The sequence below is a fragment of the Telmatherina bonti genome, assembly GCF_933228915.1.
Source record: "Telmatherina bonti genome assembly, chromosome: 15".
In the NCBI taxonomy this organism is placed as follows: Eukaryota; Metazoa; Chordata; class Actinopteri; order Atheriniformes; family Telmatherinidae; genus Telmatherina; species Telmatherina bonti.
In genome coordinates, this window is record NC_136613.1 from 8932651 (window position 1) to 8955270 (window position 22620).

Consider the following 22620-nt stretch of genomic DNA (forward strand, 5'->3'; position numbering starts at 1 on the left):
AGGGTCGTCAAGGAGACTTGAAACCAAGGGCATCCTCTCCTCCACCACAGCTGTTGTCCCCCAAACCAAGCACCAACATCCCTCCTCCATGCAGCAGCGGAGAAATCCCAACAAATGCCACAGAGGAAGCGATCAGAAACCTAACCTTCAGGTCCAAAGTGTTCAGACAAGATCTGCACGTCAAAATCCACCTGGGCTCTCATCTTCTGGCTTTTCTGGAAGCACAATTGCTTCCAGGACACATGAGAAGCCCCATTTTCAACTGTTTGTTCACTTTGTCTCCATTGTTTCTATTTTGTCCTTATTTTAAATGGTTTCTGGGAGATTTTTCTGCACTTTAAGTTAGAAATCTGCTGAAGATTCCTGAGCTTCATTGTTTGGCATCCTGGATGAAAGACGTTTGCTCGCTGTAGCAGGAGACACATCAGCTCCCTCGCATCACTTAACTTATCAATAACGTTTCTCCAGTAAAAATAAATAAATAAATAAACAAATAAATCAAAGCAAAAGCCTGAAGCTTCGTTTGAAGGTTTTCTTCATCTTTCTTGGTGAAAATGTGAGCTCAGGCTGATGACCTGAGCTTTGCAGCCTTCCAGTAAAACCAGTCAGCAGGCTGACAGCAGCGTGTCACCAGAATAAAAACACACAAACCGGACACATCACGGCGGAGAGCACACCTTTCCTTACCGAGTCACGCGGGGAAGGAGCGGACAGAAGCTGCGGAATGTTCCACGCGGCAGATCCCGGTTCTGCTGGTGGAGCTGGAGACTAATCCTGTTTGTGTTTCCTCTCAGGCGCTCTGATGCATCTCAGCGCGGAGACACCGAGCCGCCGCAGCCGCTGCTGCCGCCGCTGCTGCTGCTGATGCCTCCGGTACGACGGAGGACCCAAGGCGCGCCACCGAGACGCGCGCACGACGCCCGGTTCTGGTATCTGTCAGCGGGTACTGCGCGATGGAGCCTGCAGAGATACGCAGGGGGAGGATGGGATCTAATTCATCACGTAAAAATGTTGTGACACAATTATTATTATCAATCATTATTTATCTGATCCAGTCAGGAAGGAAAAAATAGCAGCAAATAGTTACAGTGATTGATTCATGCAGCCCCCACACACCCCCCCCTTTCCTTTCTTTATATAGACATATAAATATATACATAAAGAAAAAAGTCAGCTTCACTACTTTTACTTAAACCACAAAGAAAACTGTTTCTTTTCTTATATTAATCATTTAAACATCAATCTGATCCTGAATCTTTGACACAATTTATGTGAAAAAAAAAAACAAAACATTTTGCAGACAAGAATCTCTTGACCACGAAGGTAACCAGGCCTCTGGATGTCAGCTGCAGGCTCCTTCACTAAAAACATGTCATGTGATTGAATTTGACAACAAGTGGGTTCAACATGAACAAAAACAATTCAGCTCTATCTATTTTCACACAGAAACTCTGCATGCCTGGAGCCTCGTAATGAAAAACCCTCAGGGTTTCAGTGTTCTGCTGTGCAGGAACTTATTATTAATCTATATTTATTAGTCTCCACAGGTTGCCGGTGGACTTCATCCCCCCTAGAGTGTATTTATGAAAAATATGTCTGTATAACACAAATAACCTATTGCTTCAGATACCTGCAGAAGAAAGTAGATCTTCTCTTCTTTTCAGGTTTGATGCATTGACAAGAAATCAAACCATGTCAATGCATCAAATGATTTAATCATAATTATCATTTTAGATTAGATTTTTTTTTTTTGTAATTAGACCATAACTTCTCCAACAGCTGAATGAACTGGCTGAATTCCCTCATCATGCCATCAGCTCTGCAGAGGCCTGCTAAGGAGAGATTCATTTGGTTCAGGTGTGCTGGAGAAGGGATGCATCTAAAAGCTGCAAGATAGGAGATCTCCAGGACCAGACTTTCATCCTGCAAGATGCTTTGCTCACTTGTTCTTTTCAGAGCCAAGAGACTTTCTCTGGAAACCCCTCTAAACAAGACATAGCCTGTTTGTTTTGTCATAAACATTAGCATGCTAACCTGCTAACTGAGGCCTGGAGAGTCTGAGATGAGTTTTGGGGTTTTCTGCAGTTTCTCTAAACGTTTTACCGTCTGACCTCAGGGTGAACTTGCTTTGACATCCATCCTGAGATGACCGGCAGCTGTCCTCAGTGTTTTTATATTTGTAAATTAGCTTTTTTTTTATTGCACATTAATATGTTGATGGATTGTCGTTTTCTTTTCTTTTACTTGTCATTTTCATACCTGAAAGTGTAAACTGGTAAAACATCTGCCTCCATAAAGGCTCTCACACCTGCTGCATATCACGCATTTGATGAGCAGCACCTGCTGCGTGTTGCTTATGGAGGAATCAGGCCATTCTTAGTTATTTGTATTGATTCAGCACTTCAAGTTAGCTGAATATCAAAAGAATTTAAGACAGAAATGCCGAAGTCTGGTCAGTTTGAGTTTGATTCTGGGACTTTTAAACGCATCTCTTCTCCAACACACCTGAATCAAATGCTTGGTTTGTTATCAGGCCTCTGCAGAGCTGAGTGGCATGTGCATGATGGAATTCAGCCAATTAAAGGAAGCATCTAAAAGTTGTCTTCAGGACTGGACTCAGGCACCCCTGTTTTAATATATGATGTGATGTTTATCTGTATTGTACCATTTTTACACCTATTAGGAACCAGTTTTATTTAAATGTGTCAGTTTAACTAAACTGTGGTGGTGTTTGATCAAATTTTACACCCAACTTGTAATGTTGGATCACATAAACTAGTTTCAACCTCTTTAGTATAAATAGTTTTAAGTTCATGTGAAAATAATACAATTTTACAAAGAAGGGGACATTTTAATGGACCTGTGTGAATATCTCCCTGTTATTCTTTGAGCATATAAGTTTGTTGAAGGATTAATTAGATATAAATGGTCAAAATTAGCTGTCCAGAATGACAAACTATGTACCATAATGTTGCTTATCTGCATTAAACCTTTAATGTTTGCATTTTGTTTTTTCCTTTGGACAATAGCAATAAGAATAAAGGCTGATTTATCAACAGATTGTTAAGATAACAGTTTGTGATGTTGTAACAAGAGATAATTGGTTTAAAGTTGACCCATTAATGGAATAACAAATACTTAGATTGCCATTACACACCCAAACCAACTGGTGAGATGACTTAGGCAGGTTTATTTCCACAAAGTTTTAATAATATTCATTATAGCCTCTAAAATGTTACCATCATGGAGCTGGCATTTAAAGTGTTAAAAACTCTTTCCTCATAAGTGCAGAAAACATAAAAATAAACAAGGTAATGATGGATTTGCACAACCTGGCAACCCAAAACATTCCTGTTAATGTCTTATGGCTGATCAGTAAACTATTTGTCTTCAGGTTGAATGAGCTAAATGCACACTGAGGAGATGAAGATATTGTACAGCTTCGTATATTTATGTCATACAGATTTATAGTCCGCCTGAAATTCTGCCTGTAAGGTCACACAGTCACTTTATAAATCCACTCAGTGATGTTCAGGAAGACTGATGCAGATGGAGCCAAGTAACAATCCTTGTGGAGAGTGATAAATATAGGTTGATAATAAATCCCTGAGCAGCAGAACACTGTAACCTTGGCAGGACAGATGACAGCGAGCTTCCGTCCCAGAGGGCAGCCATGCAGGGCAGTAAAGGAGAAAAACCTCCTTCTGCTGCAGCAGAGAGGTCCGCTGGAGCAAGGCAACACCCAGCTGAACCCGAATCTGCAACAGAAAAACACTCAAACTGTAAAAATAAAATGAAGCATCACTTTATTCATTTAACACACTTCCTTGTTGTTTAGATGCAAGTGAAGTTAAACATCTGTGAAGTTGAAGAGCTTCAACAGATGAGTTGACTGAGGGTCATGTTGGGGAAATGGGAACTGTATATTTGCCTCCATCTGCTGGTTATTAAAAACAACTACAGTAGTTTCATTTGCAATCTATAAAACTGAAGATTGTATTCCCTGAGAACGAGCCATTTAGATCTACTTTCCGTGGGTTCACATACACTGTCTTGCCAACATTAAAATGAAAACAACTTTTTTTATGCTCCCTGGAAAACTGAAGCCTTTTTCTCCAGTTAGCCTCCCTGATTACCAGTTTTCTTCTGGCTGCCCAGCTGCTCGCTCCCAGTCTTTAAGTTCCCTTCGTGTGGAAAAGTTCTTAGTTTTACTATTAGCCTGGAGTTCTACTCCAGTTTTTTTCACCAAAGGTTTAAGGGATCGACAATCACCATCATTCAAGATTTTTTTTCTGACCATATTTCTCTCTGGTTCTACACCATCTTTCCCGTTTTTAATAATGTGTAGAACAGCTCTTTACCCAGTTTTAGTTTCTGCATCTCTGATGATCAGGGGTGTCCAGCTGTGGTCCATTAGGGCCACAATCCTGTAGGTTTTCCATGTATCCCTGCTCCAACATATCAGACTCAAAATAATCAGTCATTGTGCAGAACTTCATTGGCTGTTGGATCCATTTAATGGAAACCAGGTGTGTTGGAGCAGGAATACATGGAAAACCTGCAGGACAGCAGCCTTCGAGGGGTTGACTTTGGACACCCCTGATGTTTCTGTCTTTGATGCCAATGACTTCATCCCTCTGAAACAGACAAACATCTTTTCAGACGTGACTGGTTCAGAAATGAAAAGCTACTTGTTGCATCAGTTGGAGTTAAATAACGTCTGACCAGCTGAAAGATGAACATCCATGCAGTAATTATCCAATAGTAGTCTCGTACCTTAGCCAAACATGTTTATGTCTGGAAGACTATTGGCCACAGATGGCTTCAGTCAATTCTGAACAATGTAAAGTCTTTTTATATGCCAATCTTTACCACTAGATGTCAGTATTTCTTACCTGCTGCACCTTTAAAGATGACAAGCAAATCTCAGGTATCAAACTCCAGTCCTCAAGGGCCGGTATCCTGCAGGATTTTGTTACCTCCATGCTCCAACACACCTGACCAAAATTTATAAATAGGTTGACAAGAAGCAGCTGGATCCATTCGATTGGAATCAGCTGTGTTGTTAGAGGGACAGAACAAAAACCTGCCAGATACTGGCTTTTGAGAACTGGAGTTTGACACCTTGCAATACATATTTTCAAGTTCAGATGATCCAATGGGCATTAAGGGCACAGACCCAGGGGCCCATGCCCATGTGGGGCCCATGTGGGGCCTACATAGGGCAAACACTGGCAGTTTGGACATGTAACAAAATGTACATAAAAGCCAGATAGTTACACCACAGTGTCTTGTGTATTACTATTGGTACCATTGCCTGAAAGATGTTAAAAATGTTGTTTCACTGTGTATCATTCACAATTTTCACAAAGTTGCGGTGGGGAAGGGGGCCCCTGGAACACTCTGGGCCAAGGGGCTTGGGCACTTTTAGTCCAGCCCTGGCTTTTTTAGTTAAGATGTCATCAGAAACGGCATTAAAGCCACTGCTAAAGTAAAGTCTGACTGGATTTTTGTGGGACATTTAAAAGATAAAGAATACAAAACTATCCTAAACTGATGTGGGAGTCGTGTCTGGGCATTCATGTGCCTTTGTGGTTGTTTTTGAACTGCAGTTTAACTCTTTTCTGAAACCACATCAGCTGTTTTCAGCTTGTGTGTCTACTCAGGAACAGCCAATAAATTCTGAAAGCTTGGACAGGAGTTTATGCAGCGTCTTTCAACAGATAATTAAAACTTAAATTGAACAGGAGTGTAGCTGAGCAAAAAATAAAACCTGAGAATGTTGAATGTGACCTTGTAAATCTTCATCTGATACCTTCATTAAAGCAGCTACCTCTGACATGTCCAAGATCACGTACCCTTTTTATTCAGTGACTATTTAGTCATTTATCAGATGCATCTCGTGTAACTAAAATCGTGTTTTCTGCTGTTTTCTCCAACTTTAGGTTGCTGTATAACTCGTCTCCTCAGTGGATCAATACTACATCATACCTGAAGTCTGGATATTAGCTCTCCTGATGGTTTGATAGAACTTATGATTCTGCAGCGGTCAGTTTTCATGAAAAACAGTGTTTCTGTCAGCAAACGTGACAAACACAAGCTCTGATGTGCAGCACAGAAACCTCTTCCTCACATTTTCTGGCCTTTCCAGTCACGACTCTGGAAAATACGCCGTCAGCAGATCATTTCGTCTTCTCCTGCTTGCCTCTTTGATCAGCTATGACTGCGTACGGCTTAAATTACACCGCAGACGCTGTGGCTTATAAACCACGCTGGGAAGTTCCTACATCCTCCTGCTGAGCAGGTAAGTCGCTCAGGTTCATGCACGTACACTCACTGACTCAGATTTCCTCATTCCTTCAGACTCACAACACACTGGAAAACTGAAGTGATCATGTCTCAGGATGAACTTTAGATCAGTAAACTACTGCACGCACGCAGCAGAGCATTATCAACACTTAACTGTTTGTTAAGGTAACATATGGACACACACATTCACTTGTAATGGGAAGTTGTCGTTCTGTTCTTCCCCAAGGCAGCCCACACATCACACTTCTACTTTACTCTGTCCTTAACTAGAATCCTTACAGAATGTACTGGAAAAGAAGACATTTGGTTAAATCTGGGAATATTTACTGACTGTTTCAGGTTTGTTTTTGTTTTTTTTTTAAATTTATAAATGTGAGGTTAACGCAAAGACTTGGCTCTGATTTGAAGGTATTTGCCTCCAAACTGTTGACGTTTCAGAGGCTCAAATGCAGTTTGACAAGTAATCATGAAGAGAAATATCAAAATAAGAGCTGTTCCCAGTGAACGCTTGACTTCTAAAAAACAATGAAGAGGAAATTATTGGCGTCCTCCTTCGTCACGCTTCATCCAGATGTTTGATTATGAATATTCCTGCCTTTTGTTTTGTGCTTCTGCAGCTTGGTTGGGTTTCATTCGGGTGAATTACTCAAACAGAAGTTCTACTTTGTTTTATTATCTAAAAAAATAAATGCTCTATCTAAGAGACCATCGTGGTCTTTCACAGCTTTCTGATCCATCTTCATTTTAAATTTCCTCCGTCAGCTTGGGACTTTTATCAAATCATCATTAAACACTGGAAGCTCTGGCTTCAGCAGTCCCATATAGCAATGCCATCGCGAGGCTCCACGTGTTTTACAGACACAAAAATCCTTCTCCACCTGTTTTTTTTTTCTTTTTTTCCGTTGCTTTTGAGTCCAGAACCAGAACTGATTTGGCTTTTTCTGTATTTTAAACTTGTAAAATTATGGTTTTACCATATGGAAAAAAACTGTCCTCCATACCACCAAATGTATTTAGTTGTTTTTACTTTTATACTGGCAAGCTGAAACTGCTTCTGCAGTATTTGCGTTTTATTAAAATTAGCATTGCTGTTTGTAATCAGATGCTCTCATAATTACTAGATGTTATAAATCCTTCAAAGTTGCCTATAGCCAAAAAGTTTTGAATTCCTTTCCAAGCAGGAAGTGGTAAATGTATTTTCTTTAGGGGTTCCTGTTTTCTTTACTCATTGTATGCAATGTGAAAAGTTCTCCATTGGTTTCCTGTTGTGACTGATTTACCACCACTATCCTCTGCTGATATGCAAACTCTTCATATGTCTGAGCTCTTCCTTTTTCCCCTCCCTCATTTGATTGGTTTGATCTCTCTTGATGGTCCCATCCCCTCTTTAATTGGTTTGATACAGTCAAAAGATGGCATGCTGATGGTTTTCAGCAAAGGCTCTAAATTCTGAACCAATACCCAAAAAGTATCACTTCAGGTTTCTGGAAAACTTGATAAAGAAAAAAAAACCACTCACACATACTGTATGTATTAAAAAGCCTTTGAATCAATTTCCTTTGATCTCCTGAATGTATATTCCGCATCATCAAAGATATGTTCTTCCCCCTTTCGGATGTGCATACTTTGGCTCTGAACTCTAATTTTCTATGTATGACACAAATGTACTTATTTTTAAATCATATTTTAGCTTCAATAACACAATTCTGTCATTCTAAATACATCAAATTGACATAATTATTTCACTCTTCTAATTAGTTTAATTTTATATTTAATTATCTATTGTGTTGTATTATATATTCTCATTCTTTTTATGTGTTCTTTAGGTTAAATTATGGATAGAATTTAAGAGCTTGATTTGAAACCATTTATAAACTTTTTATAAAAAGTTTATGGGATTTTGGGTGCAGAATGCAGAATTTTTTAAGATATCATTGGAGATTCATCCATCCAGGGAAAATACTGGGGCAAAACCTGAGTCAATAACAAACAATAAATAAAAAATACTGTACATTAATAACACAACAATGACAACAACACAACTGATAGCGAAATGTTTTTCCTACAGCTTCTTGGCTATCCCCCCACCTTTAGTTAGGAAAATCTCAGATTTCCAAGTACAAGTAAATGCAGCACGTGTTGCACATGTTCTGTTGCCTCAAACAGAGTGGAAGACAGAATGCGTCTTTCCAGCAAAAGAATGAAAATAAATGTGCAGTCAAGTAAAATTAACTTTGCTTTGAGTGCATGGGATTTAATGATATAGACTTACATCTTTTATCAAGTAGATCTATAATTATGGCATTACTGGAGTAGTCAAACTAACAAGCAAAAATTAATCTGGTAATTGTGAACCATACTAGCAAGCTGAGAAGACACAGCCAGGACCACACCATTTGTGTTTCCACAGCACATTTGATCAGGAATATAATCTTAATATGTTTATATAAATAATCACATTCTTGGTTATAAGGAAACATTCATCTATATAGAATGATCTCGCAAACTTGATTTACATGAAAAATACCAGATGTAAGAAGGCCAAATAGATATTTGGCCAGATACGGGAGGAAATTGATATTAAAACGTTTCATTTGCCTCAGAGCTGTTGTTTTTTTCTATAATCAGTGAAGCATCCCAATGATTTTATAACTGTTTAAGTCATATGACGTGAAGTCATACAGAAAAACAACAAAAAAAACAAAACAATCACTGATAAATAAACATAATTTACAACTTTGACTAATTTTAAACTAACTTTTTACATAACATGGCCACTTTAGCTGTAAATATGTCCATCATTTCCTAAAATATAGATCTTTCTTTATAAATATTTCACGCAGTTAAACATGCCACCCTTTCCCAGTCTGTGCCCCTCTCTTGCCCTTTCACACAAACTCTCTAGACACGCCCCTGGACCATGTTTTTATTATTGCCAAGTATGACAAATGTGCCAACGACTTAAAATTAGTCGTAGGTACACGATGTATAGCAGTTAAAATGGCCTTCTGCTTCTTATTAGTATTAATCTAGAATAAAATGTTCACAGGTGGAGCCTTTAATTCAAGTTTAACTCCTCATGACTCATTCTTACCATTAATAACATAGGAACATGTATGACATATTTACACTGTCATGCATGTTTTGTTACTGTGCAAATACTCTGTGAATGCTTCCAAATGTAGGTTAAGGTTCGTTGGGGTTGCAAAGGACTATTTTATAAAGCAAAAGGATAAACTAGGATTAAAAAGCGTAAACGAAGCGACGCCGCGCTGCGATCAAGCAGCAACATGTCAGCGCTACAATACTTCGTGTTGTTGCTGCATGTTTTCCTGCGGTTGAACAACAAGCTTTGCACACTTTAACCCAACTAAACTTAGTGCGGCAATCAGCAAAAGAGGAGCGGAGCGTGCAGATGAGAATTTCCACAGCGCGTGAGGGTTTTCCAGTTTGGGCGGAGCCTCGCGGTGCAGGAAGTTCATGGGTGAACTGGTTTCTCTGTTACTTTTTCCCGCTGCAAGTCATGCTCTTGGTGTTGTACGGAGAACAAGGAGGGGTGAACTAAGCTACGCTGTCCCCAATGGCCGTGCTCGTGGACCTGATTCACGGCTGCTGTCCCGCGTGGACCGGCACGTCTCTGCTGGAGGAGTCTGACTCGCGCGTCTTTCTGCTGTGTGGGAAGCGTGACCAGGAGGAGAAAAGCGGAGTTTTAGACTCCTTTACGAGCTTCCCTGGAGGCGTGCAGGTTCTAGACTCCGGCTCCACGGCGGAGTGTCTCTACCGGTTCAAACAGACTGTGGACCAGCTGGACCTGAGCTCCATCAGGGTCCTCACAAGTCCACAAGGTCGAGATGTGCTCGTCCAGTACCAGAAGCTGCTTTTCACCGCACTTTATACCTTTGATTATAAAGTGGCACCGGTGGACAAGCTCACCTGTCCGAACTGCAGAGGCTCCGCCCACCAGGACTCACCTGGTGAAGGAGTCCGTGAAGAGGTGTCAGCTTTTCTGCAGCAGCTGTCCGCCTTGAAGGGGGGTATGAGACTACTGAAGTCCACGCTGATTCCAGGTCAGTTTAACAAGAAAAAAATAAATAAAATAAATAAAATTACACTTTAATAGACTTAACAAAAAACAAGTCCCAACATAACGTTCTGATCCTGCTGAGGTCTGGAGTCTGACTGGACCACTGGACTGGCCTACACTAGATGCTGTGATTGATTTAAAGGTGAAGTATGTAAGATTTTCAATATTTTCAAAATAGATTAACTAAAAAAATAACTACAATCACAATTAGATAGTTTTTTAAAACATGTAGGTTCCAGTCTGTCCATACTTGATGTATTATTAAATTACAAGTTTAATTAATGACAAAAACCTTTCTTAAATGTTTGCCTACCAGTAAAAAAAAAAAAAAAAAAAAAAAAAAAAAAAAAAAAAAGTGCTTTTTGTCATTAATTAAACATGTAATTTAATAACACATAAAATATGGACAGACTGGAACCTACATGTTTTTTAAAAAAAACTAATTATGATTGTAGTTATTTTATTAGTTAATTTATTTTGAAAATATTGAAAATCTTACATACTCCTTTAAGGCGTTTCAGGTCCTAAGGCTGTAAAACAAGCCCTAATCATTATCCCTCCACCACCGTGCTTAACAGTTGTTGAGTCTTGTCTGTCTAAAGCAGTGTTTTTCAACCACTGTGCCATGGAACAGAGATTATCAGGTGTGTTCGGGCGGCTTTCCTCTCAAAGACTCAGTTAGTTCTTGCAAGCAAAGGTAGCTCTCGTGCAACGTAGCACATCAAAGTCAAGCTACAACGAGAGCAGCCCAAGACCAGTTTATTTATACACAAAAGCTACACAGTGTAAGCGTATGCATATGAGAGTCATATGGGTGTTGACCTTTGTTTCTCTATGTGTGTGTGCATGGAATTATACTAATCTGTAGGGTAGATAGTGTGTGATGCTGAGGTGCGAGACATCTGTCTCTATGCAAGCATAAAGACAGGAAGTCATAAAATGAGGTGTCAAAGAATATGCATATGAGTGCCTTCTGGCCTAACTTATCATGATAACTATAAGACTAAATATGGTAACAGCACACTAAGAAGGTGTGCCCTGAGAAATCACCTTATTGGTCTATAAAGCAGCTCTGTGTTCATCCAAACATGAAATTCCTTCTTCTTGTGTTTATCTGATTTCAATTTAAGAGGCTTTGATTTTATGGACTTTATATTAATAATATGGACTTATAAAAAAAAAACCAAACATTTTAGTTTGTGGTGTGCCTTGTGATTTTTCAGTGAAAAAAAGTGTGCCTTGGCTTAAAAAAGGTTGAAAAACACTGTTCTAAAGGACTTTGTTGTGGTCGGTTTACATGCAGTGCTGCCATGTTCTTTTTAGAGAGATGTTTTCTCTTTCAGCCCTTCCAGACACGCCGCACTTGAGTCTTTTTCTCATTGTGTTGTTATGATCATGCATTCAAGACTATAATTACATTTGTAAAAATAAAAATAGTTTAATCAAAGTGTCATCTCACTGTTGATTTAGCCTATTTCTTATTACTAATTAGAGTTTTCCTTACCTTTTTCCACGAATAACAATATAATTTTCCATTTCAGAGTCATGCAAACAGGAAATATTACTTTTCTCATCACCTATATTAATTAATGGTGCGAAAATCGAATAAAAAATTCTAAAATTGGGAATTTTTGCTTCACAATTTTAAAATAAATTTTTTTGTTAAAAAAAGATTTAAAAATTTTTTTTCAAATAAATAAAAATAATACATAAAAAAATTTTTATTATCATTTTTATTGTTTTTATTGATCTTTTTACTTGTCTTCTTGGGCGTTATAGCTGCAGAATGATGTTGTGGCTACTGGGTTGTTTGTTCCTCATTGACATTTTTTTTTTTTTTTTTTAAATTTACAAAAATCATCAATATTAAAGAATTGTGAGAATCGCAATTTAAATCAAAACGGCACCCAAAAAAATCTGAATCGAATCGGGTCAAAAGCATATCATCACAGCTCTAGTGTTAATGATGCATCAGATTTTTTTTTTCAACCAGAAACTGTTTGCATTTTCTCAGTATTACCAAACTAAGCTGATCTTTGTGTCCCAGACTGCTTCGGTCACGGCTTCAGCACCCGCTCAGGTGGTGTGTCCTACATCCAGACTCTGTCCTCCCTGAATCTGTTCAGCAGCAGCAGGAGGAGAGACCCAGAGGCCGTGGTGATGGAGAACCGACGCAGACTGGCCCTCCATGCTGGTTTTCACCCTCTCCCTCTACGCCTGGTCAAGGTGCGTTTGAGGCTTTACATCCCCAACACAACATGGATAAAAGTATAATAAATACAATTATATGTGTAATGGAGCAAACTAGTTGATAATGTGGATAGAGATGTACTAGAAGATTTGTATGATAGATAATCAAATACAGTTGTGCTCATATGTATTCATCCCCTTTCATTAAAGAAAAGGCTGAATTTACAACAGTCACTCAAATAACTGGAGACTTAAAAAAGGAACAATAACTAAAAATTTGCAAAAATATAATTTAGTAATATAAGACACTGTTTTTTTCATTTAATTGAGTTGAAGAAAGAAAAAAAAACAAACAAATGTGTCCTGGACAAATTAGAGCACTTTTCTGTTGAACAGTGGGACAAAATACCTGTCAACAGGTGCAGAAGTCTGACTGAGAGGAACAGCAAACACCTGACTGGAGCAGAAATATTAAAGGATTGTTCAACAAAATATTACTTTATGACTGATGTAATTCATTCATTCATTCATTTTCCAAACCGTTTATTCCAATTCAGGGTCGCGGGGACTGATGTAATATGTAATAAATTATCTTATTGGTTTGCTTTTTTAAAAAAAAAAAAAAAATTCTATGGAACCAGAATTTGAAAATAATGTCATGATTTTCAGAAAATTTTTATTTTTTATTACTTCAATTTCAGCTTATTTTACAGACAGCTGTTTTTTCCTTCTTTAATGAAAGGGTATGAATACATATGAGCACAACTGTATATAGCTTGATTTCAATTATGAGTAAGCATTTTTTGTGCATGAATAGTGTGTGTTTTACAGTAAACTTTATATGATAGAATATGATGTATTATGGTTAAAGTACTGAATATAACATGAATGGACATGACATGCATGCATTTTAGTATGTAAAAATGGATGTAAATAGAAGGATTTGAGTATGTAAATAGCTTGTATTCCATGACTGAACAGAAGTGCTGATGTGCTGTGTAACTTTTACAAGTTTTTGTTTTTTGCGTTAAAATTGTGCCGGACCCCAGGAAGGATAGCTGTAGCTTTCTACAGCTAATTGCGATCCTAAATAAACTAAACTAAACTAAACACAGTAATGAATCAACAGTGTGTTCAGTCAGAGGCTTCTTCAAGTTCCCTGCAAGACAGTAAGGTGCAGGAGATCATCATGTTGTTTCCAAAGAGCTGTTGGTTGTTAGTGTGTGTGTCTGTAAAAAAGGGGGGAAAAAAAGTGAAAATTGGTGAAACTTTTCCTCCCAGTTTGCTTCTGTCTGGTTTTATGGCAGCGTCCTGCAGCAGCCACTGCCGTTTCAGAGCCTCGATCAATAAATGTGTTTATTCTATACTATGTTTCCTGCAGGTGAACCATGCCAACGATGTCTGGGTTTTAGGTAAGACTGAACCAGAAAGCTACGACTCCATGGTGACCGATCAGTGCGGACTTGTTTTAGCCGCTCCAGGTGCCGACTGCATGCCGATCCTGTTTGCTGATCCAGTGAGGAAAGTCATTGGAGCTGCTCATGCAGGTCGGTTCGCTCACCAACAAAACTCCTGGCGGCAGGCGGGCGTCTTCTTGTTGACTAATTTTGATTAATAGCAAATTTTAACATATTTGATTAACTCGCAGGTTGGAAAGGGACGCTGATGGGGGTCGCCATGGCAACCATAGATGCTATGGTGGCAGATTTTGGCTGTCGAGTGAGTGACATCGCAGTGGCGGTGGGACCGTCGGTGGGGGTGTGTTGCTTCACGTTAGACAGAGAGCAGGCGCTGGACTTCGTCAGCATCCATCCGGACTGTGTGCCTGACCCAGAATCAGCCAAACCTCACGTCGACATCCGGCTCGCCAGCAGGTACAGCTGAGGGGAAGAAAGCACGAGAGAACACGCCATGCTTGATAAAGAAAGCACACCTTCTTTCAGTTGGAAGATGCTGCATCTGGTGTTTAAAATACAAGCTCAGGCAACATGTGGCATATTACACTGTCATTATGTCGTAAAAACAAAGCCAGAAAGCAGAAGCAGTTCATGAAGTTGGCAGCACGGCTCTTTTTAAATCAAATCAAATCCAACTTTATTTATAAAGCACTTTTGCAACCATAAAAAGTAACGCAAAGTGCTTTATAAATGATAAAAAAGAACTACAGAGACTAATCTATCAGCCCCGCCCTTACCACACACACACATACATACACACACCCATATTAATCATCAACCACGCATACACCTAGTTATACAGGAGCCGTTTGCACCTGGAGTCGAGCAGACCACAGCGACATGGGCACCAGCATGGGCACCAGTCTAAACACCAGTGACGTGGAAGATGTTCCTGCTGCCATGACCGACATGACGCCCGGCGCAGAAGGCTCCATCTGATGGAATACAGAAAGAAAAAACATTAAAATATATAAAGATTATAAAACAGTAAAGACTTAAAAAAAACAAGTCCCAACATAACGTTTGGATCCTGCTGAGGTCTAGACTCTGACTGGACTGGCCTACACTACATGTTGTGGTTGACTTCAGGCGTTTCAGGTCCTGAGGCAGCAAAACAAGCCCTAATCATTATCCCTCCACCACCGTGCTTAACAGGTGTGAGGTGGTGGTGATGTGCTGTTTTTTTGTATGAAGGTTAAACATGTCTCCAGTCTTGTCTGTCTAAAGGACTTTGCTGTGGTTGGTTCTCCTGCAGTGCTGCCATGTTGTTTTTGGAGAGAAGTTTTCTCTTTCAGCCCTTCCAGACACACCACACTTGAGTCTTTTTCTCAGTCTTGTTATGATCATGGTTCATTTTAAAAGCATTCAAGACTATAATTACATTTGTAGAAATAAAAAGTCAAAATTTAATCTCACTGATGATTTAGTCTATTTCTTATTACTAATTAGAGTTTGCCTTATCTTTTTCCACTTATTTAATGAATTAACAATATAATTTTCCATTTCAGAGTCCTTCTAGAGAAAGGTGGCATCTTGCCGGAGAACATCCACGACAATACTGTCACAGATCATCCCTGCATAACGCCCTGCACCTCCTGTCATCCGGAAGATTTCTTCTCCCACGTCAGAGATGGACTCAACTTTGGCACACAGGTGGGCTTCCTGTGGATCAAGGAGCAAGGAGAACAGGCCGGACCTGCTGAAAGCCAGGCGTGCTGACAAGAGGGATGTTAGAACTGCAGCTGGACTTACACCTTTGAGGATGCATGAATCCCTGTTTGGAGAAGTGATCCTCTTCCTGCAGAAAACTTTGCACTGAACTACATGCAGTCATCCTGCAAAACCAGCAACGAAAGTTGAACAAACCATCAGGAGTTATGGGTTTTCCAAATCAGCATTTGTACCGTAAATGTAAATTTCCTTCTAGTCAAACTGAATCCTTGCATGTTCATGTCATTTTTATACATTCTATGGTAAAATCACCGTTTCAAGAAAAGATACAGATTCTGTCAGGTGCTGTGGAACCAGAGCAGGGCGACTGCAACAAGACATTTATGGATAAAAGATGCCACAACAGTAGGATTCCCAGTAAGAGGGGATATATGCAGAGGATGTAGGACCACTGGATACTTCAAATCCCAACATCTTCACCAAGAAATAAACCACTTCTGACTCGATGAAGGGCAACCGAGAGCCATAGCAACAGTTCAGGTGTAAACATCATTCCAATGGGCATCAAGCCCTGATGAGAGAGAAGCAAAGTCAGATGAACTGGACTCTCATGGGACCCTTTGCCACCACTAAGAGACAAAGTGCCATCTTCTAGATCTGCTAGGTAGGAGTCTGCAACATTCATCAGTCCAACTAAATGAAGCTGTTTAGACATTTTAAAATAAGACAACTTATCATTTTTGAAAAACATCTGCTAAAGGAAATTTTCAATTTTAATTTTGTTCAATGTTTTTTAATAAAGAAAATTTGCAAAAAAAAAAAAACAAAAAAAAACTTCTTATGGGAAGTAGATATTTTTGGAAAATTCCTATTGGGCTGGAAAGCAATTAAAAAAAAAGAGAGATTAATGTCATGCTGTGAAAATGTAATCAATTTATTCCATGAAAAATAAAACAAACTTCTAAAAACTGCTTTTTTTTTCTTATTTCCACATTTAAAAACACCAATTCTTTAAATGTCTTAGCCAGTGTTATAAAGAGCCATTGTGGAAGGTCCAAAGGGCCACATGAAGGCTCCTGTGCTTGGAGATGTGAATTCAGCACCATATCACCACGGCAACAGTGATTGTTGATGTTTGGCTGTATGATGAGGAATAAGGGTCTGTGGTCTACAAACGACAGCAGGCAGCAGTGATAGATGTGGTGATCCTGATCAGCAGCAACATCTAGACCAGGGATCCTCAATCCTGGTGTCCTGTAGGGTTTTAAATATCCCCGCTGGGACACACCTGACTCAAACTCTACACGTCTGCTGGTACACATCGATTTGAATCAGGTGTGTTGCAGCAGGGACACTTGGAAAGCCTGCAGGACACCAGTCCTCAAGGACCAGGATTGAGGATCCCTGATCTGATCTGAACGCAGGAAACCCATCAGATGATGGAGGACCAAAGCTTGAAAGAAGGTAATAATTCCACATGGGGGGTGAGCTATTAGAAAAACTGTAAATCGTGTGTTTTTAAGCTATTCTGACTAAAGATGGAGTCTGTACAGGTTTTTTTTTTGCCTGTTTTATTTCCTCTGCTCCATTTTAAAGCATGTTAACTTAAAATAACTGGAATAGTTCAGGGTGCTGCAGAGCAAACTGCAAATTCAGTAAGTCTTTACACCCCCAGCATGCATTTTACATGATCCAAAAATACCAAACACAGATGTTTCAGGGATACAGACAGCATTTATTTAAGACAAATCTGGTTTTGTCTTTAAAAGCAGCCCTTTTTCTAGAAAAAAAGAAGAAAGAAAATGACAAATAGAAAGATGAGCTGAGCGGAATTTATTTTCTCAACAGCCTTCTGTAAACATCTCGCATTTCCATCAACAAAATTTCACAGATTTACTTTTTTGATAATTTATTTCAAAACAAAATCTTGAAATATCAGTGCAAAGCATTCAACACATTAACAAAAACATCCTCCGAGTCCGTTTCGGTCAAATTCTTCTAAAAATAAGAAAACTGGGCCGAGGTTGGATCATCTTCACACTGAATCAACTCATCTGTGACTTAAAAGTCTCCTGCTTGTCGTTGACATGTTGCATCTTACAGAACATAGAAACAAATATGAGACAGTCTTGATGGAAATTAACTTCCCGATAAATAAAAAGCTAAAAGTAAAACTTCTTCATGCCCACTCTTCATTCCCACACAGCTCAGCAGGAAAGTCTGATCATTAAGGCCAGTTCTTTTGGTTTAGTGCAAAACATCAAGCTGCAAAAATCCAACATGTTCTTTTTATTTATAAAAATAAAAAAAATAAAATAAAAAAAAAAGAAAAGAAAAGAAAAGAAATAAATCTACCCAAGCGGCAGGTCAACAGGAACAACAGCAGAGGAGTTTCATTCAGACACACAAGCAAAAAGAAATGAGTCCTAAATGTCCCGTTTCATTTTGACTGGTTTTTATGGTCGCCTTACGCGGTTTAAGAGGTCTTTGCTTGTCGGACAGTTTAGAAACCACTAAATCGTGCTCATGATTCGTGCACAGCGCCGCGTCTTTATATTGTAACAGCAGGTCCAGGGGAGCACAAACACAGAGGAAGAACTGGTTAAGAGAGCTGGTTCTATCACCGGACACCATCCAGGAGGTGGCAGACGGATGGATGATGGCCAGATTAACATCCATCATGAACAACTCCACCCAACCAACGCAGTGGCTTTGAGCAGCATCTTCAGTGAGAGGTTGCTTCACCTCCATTACAGGAAGCAGCGCTACTGCACGTCCTTCCTTCCAGACATCAAACTGGATAACAGCTCCATTTAACATTTAACAAGTGCAATTCAGTTGCTGCCAACCTCCACCACCCTGTCTATTGCTGCCCACGTTATAATCATGATATTTTATATCATTCCTTCATATAACCCCTGTAGAACATGTACATAAGCTACGTTTGCTGCTATTTTAATGCCCGCTTGTTTGTCCCCCCTGCGTCTTGTCTTCTCTTTTCACTGGGACTCTCCTTGAATTCCTGCTGGTGTGAGGCGACTTTCACCAATAAAGAATTAAAAAAAATAAATAAATTAAAAAAAAGTCTTATTTTATGTGTTTAGCACAGCTAATTTCTTTCAGGTGGTTGTTTCCCTATTTTGGCTCCTATAATATTCATTTACATGTATTGTGCTGTGTTATTGCAGTGTTTTTGCACTGTACCGTCTCTTTACACCTTGTGTTCATCAGTAGTTGTTTATTTTTTATTTTCTAATGCGTCTGCCCTCACTGCAGCTCTTCGTAAGCTGTTTCACCCATCTTTGCAGTTTTCCTGCATTTTTTGGTTCTTTTTCTGTCTTCGCTGTACTTTTCTGAGTCTTTACAGTTCGTTTAAATCTCTGTAGTCATTTTTACAACTCATATTTGTTGTTAAGCATGTTTGTATAACATCTCAGGCGGCTTTTTGTCTCTTTGCAGCAGTTTAAGACTTTCTGCATCAATATTTGGTATCTTTGTTGCCAGATGCATCCATCTTTAACTTATTGTGTTTGTGATTGTTTTTTGTTTACCAATTAAAAAGTGATCTGATGATAATCAGAAAATCATTTTAAAAAAGTTTAAAGAAGAAAGTAAAGTACATCTACTCTCTTTAAGTTTAAAGAAGTGACAAAATCACCTCAAGCTCCAACAGAAGCGGATGTAGATGCATCATTTGAGATTTTAGAGTGAAACCCTCTGATGTTGCTCCAGGTCAGCATTCAAAAGTAAACGTATGCATGGTAAAAGTCATCTTCATTGCACTTGTTTGTTACACAAACATTTTTTTCCACCACTGATTATGATGAAACAACCATCAACCTTAATGATAACTCTTCATTCTGTACAATAAAAATCTCTGGAAATGTACTGTCACTGCACACAATCAGCTCTTTTTTTCCACCCCACACTGAATCATCTGTTCCGCTTCAAACATCATACACCAAGTTTTGGCTGTGGTTTCCTCCAGTTGTTTTTTTTTTTTTTTAAAAAACACAAGACTTGACTGTCAGTTTAGCTGCTAAACACAGCGAAGAGTTCAAACAAAAATGTCTTCGTCACATTTGTCCGTAGCAAATAAAAGCAGCAACGAGTTTGAAATAAAACAATTCTGAAATCCTGCTATTTTATGTCTTTGTTTAAATGTGCGCCATCAGTTTGCTATCAGTGCTGTAACTCCGTTTAGATCCTAATAGATCTTCTGCACCGACAACATCTGCTTGTGTCCTCCATGTAAACACCGAGTTGTCAGAGCTGAAGTGAGAGAACTTCAGAGGGTGTAAAGCCCCCGCTGGACAAGATTTTCTGTCTTTCAGAGATCTGATGTTTCATTCCTAAACAGCCACATTGACAGAAAGTACTGCTTGCCCCCACCCCACCCCAAACTGAGAGTTGAGAAGCTTTTTGACAATGTCCGCAGCTTGTTTCCAGAAGTTAACATTCGGAGGTAACCAGAGGCCGTCTAGTTTTCTGGAAAAGTACTCAAGTTTTTTTTTCCCAGGAAAAGCTCCTGCTCCTGTCTGCAGATTTTTAAGGTGTTGGACCACCAAGAGAAAAGTCTAACAAACTCTGAGTTTATCATTTCCAGAGATTCGAGATTCAGATTTTACTCTATGATTTTATATTCAAACAGAGATGACAGGAATGTGTGGGGCTGGCTCGACAACCTGACAGCTTCCTCCAAGCACACTGATCATATGATAAAGAAAACAAAGACTTGCTTAAAAGCAGGGACTTTCACACAGACTGCCCCTGGAAAGAGAAGTGCTGCTTTGCACCATCTAGTAAACAGAACTAAACATATTAAACAGTAAATCCTCAGTAAAAATATAACCAAACCTCAAGAGTGGCTGGATATGAAGAGCTACAGATGTGACATTAAATCTACTGTTAAAAAACAAAAGCATACCTGAAAAGTGATTTAAACTCAATTCATCAGTCAGTAGGAAGTCAGGGAAGCATTTGCACCATGTTCAGTGCAGCCTGATTCCCAGGAAAGTTTCTCATTTCTATTTACATTAAATATTTTCTGCATAAAAGTTCCTTCAAGCATCAAAAAACTTTAAGCTGTTACCTCCAGCTGCCACCAGAGGGCACCAAACTGCACCGGTGTTGCTGTTGTCCCATTCAGAAGAAGAAGAAAATTGTCCTATCAGCTCATACTTATGCTTCAAGTTATTTTTCCTGTTTAAAAAAAACATTTTTAAAAAAAAAGAAAAGAAAAAACATCCAGCTGCACATACATTTGTGACTTTATTTTTTTTTTGGTTCCTTGTTCCAGTTTGGGCTATTTGGGATGATCCTCAGCCAGTTCTGAGATCTAAAAATCAGCAAAAAAGATGAGTTTCCAATTTGTAACCAGCACAGCATGAAGTAAAAAATATCCTCATGAAGCTGAAATAATAAAACTTGTGTGGAAGGAGGAGAAAAAGAAAACAAGAGTCTGCTGTCCAAGTTTGTTAGTTTGTTAAACTAAATGAGTGATTTTCCAGATGTTCCTCATGCTACTGTTACTATTTTCATGCTCTAAAAGGAGCTAAAGGAACCCGACCACTTGAGGGCTCAGATCGGGTGTTTACATGCATTACGGTAACTTGAGCCCTTTTCAGACTGGTCAAAAATCCCTCAAAGGTTCACCAGCATTTTGCATTTGAAGTGAAATTAAACAGTATTCAGTCAGAATAAAAACCCATCAAAGCTCTGACTGGCTTTGATGGAAACACAACACCTGGGTGCTTATACTAGTTCTCATGTAAAACTGAAAATGCTCAGTTTTTCCCAACAGAAGTAGTTTTACAGACCATCACATTTCATATGGAAATTTTAAAAGTGACAGAAACAACTCCAGAACAAAAAGGGATTCATTTCACTGTCAGTACTGTAGCTGCCAGCTGAGTCTTACTGTGCAGGCTTGACTTCCTATGTTCAGGATAAATAAATTTTAAAAAAAATTAATAATCCAGCTTCATCATCTCTGAAAATTACATGTAGACTTTAGGATAAAGTAATTCCACTGCATCATATCGTAGCTCACAGGCCTGTCCTGTAGGAGGTAGTAGAGGTTACTGGAAGGAGCTCTCAGCTGAAGGTAAACATACAACTGCTGGCAATGGAAAGAGAAAAACCACCAGTATACGACGATGATACACAGATATTAACAGCCACAACTTCCTACAGAACATCACCGCAGTGAAAATATTTCACTTTTAAAGATGTATGTAGACTAAATGTTTCTGAGAAAAGTTTTGTTTCTGTGACGGTTTCTAAAACATTTATACCTAGAAAAATACGTTTTGGGGGCTTTTATTGAACCATTCCTGTTGTTGCATGTAAATCATAATAGAATCATTTTCTTTTTACATAAATTTGAATCAATCTGAGCCCATTTTAATTTTTAAATCGAATAAACATAAATAAATAGATGCTGGTAACTGGTAACGCCAGTGTGTTCAGTTTCATAAAAATTAATTAACAATAAATGAATATTCTATTAAAAATTCTGAAAAATACTTTTGTGACGTTGAAACATTAAATATCTCCATTTTCATTATGCATGCTATGAAAGATGATTTTTTATTTTATTTATGTTTTTTTTTTTCTTGATCGATTAATCAACTGATTTAGTTTCTCAGGACACACATCTGTCCTAACCTTTTCTTTTGCCACTTATGTTGTAAAGTGGTTGGGAAAGAGAGGTATTGGTCTGTACTTCCTATGTGCATTTATCAGGAAAGGAAAAATAAATGTGGCTTATTGTCACTGCTGTTCCAAACAAAGATGGTCCCTGTAGATGTTCGTTTGCCTCTACATTACGACATTAGCTGCCACACAGCTGCTTGCCATGTTGATAACTGTACCCCTGCAAGTGACGGCCTTCTGGCCTTCAGACAC

At 38.9% G+C, this 22620-nt stretch overlaps 1 protein-coding gene across 1 annotated transcript; it reads left to right on the plus strand.

Annotated features, from left to right (window-relative positions):
* Positions 1-9889: 9889 nt before the first annotated feature.
* lacc1 (laccase (multicopper oxidoreductase) domain containing 1) lies at positions 9890-15759 on the plus strand (the record flags this gene model as incomplete). The annotated part of the gene is made up of 5 exons (XM_079254315.1): positions 9890-10376; positions 12441-12619; positions 13965-14130; positions 14232-14457; positions 15549-15759. The coding sequence occupies 5 exons, from the start codon at positions 9890-9892 to the stop codon at positions 15757-15759; spliced, it is 1269 nt and encodes a 422-aa protein (XP_079110441.1).
* Between the last annotated feature and the right edge of the window lie 6861 nt (positions 15760-22620).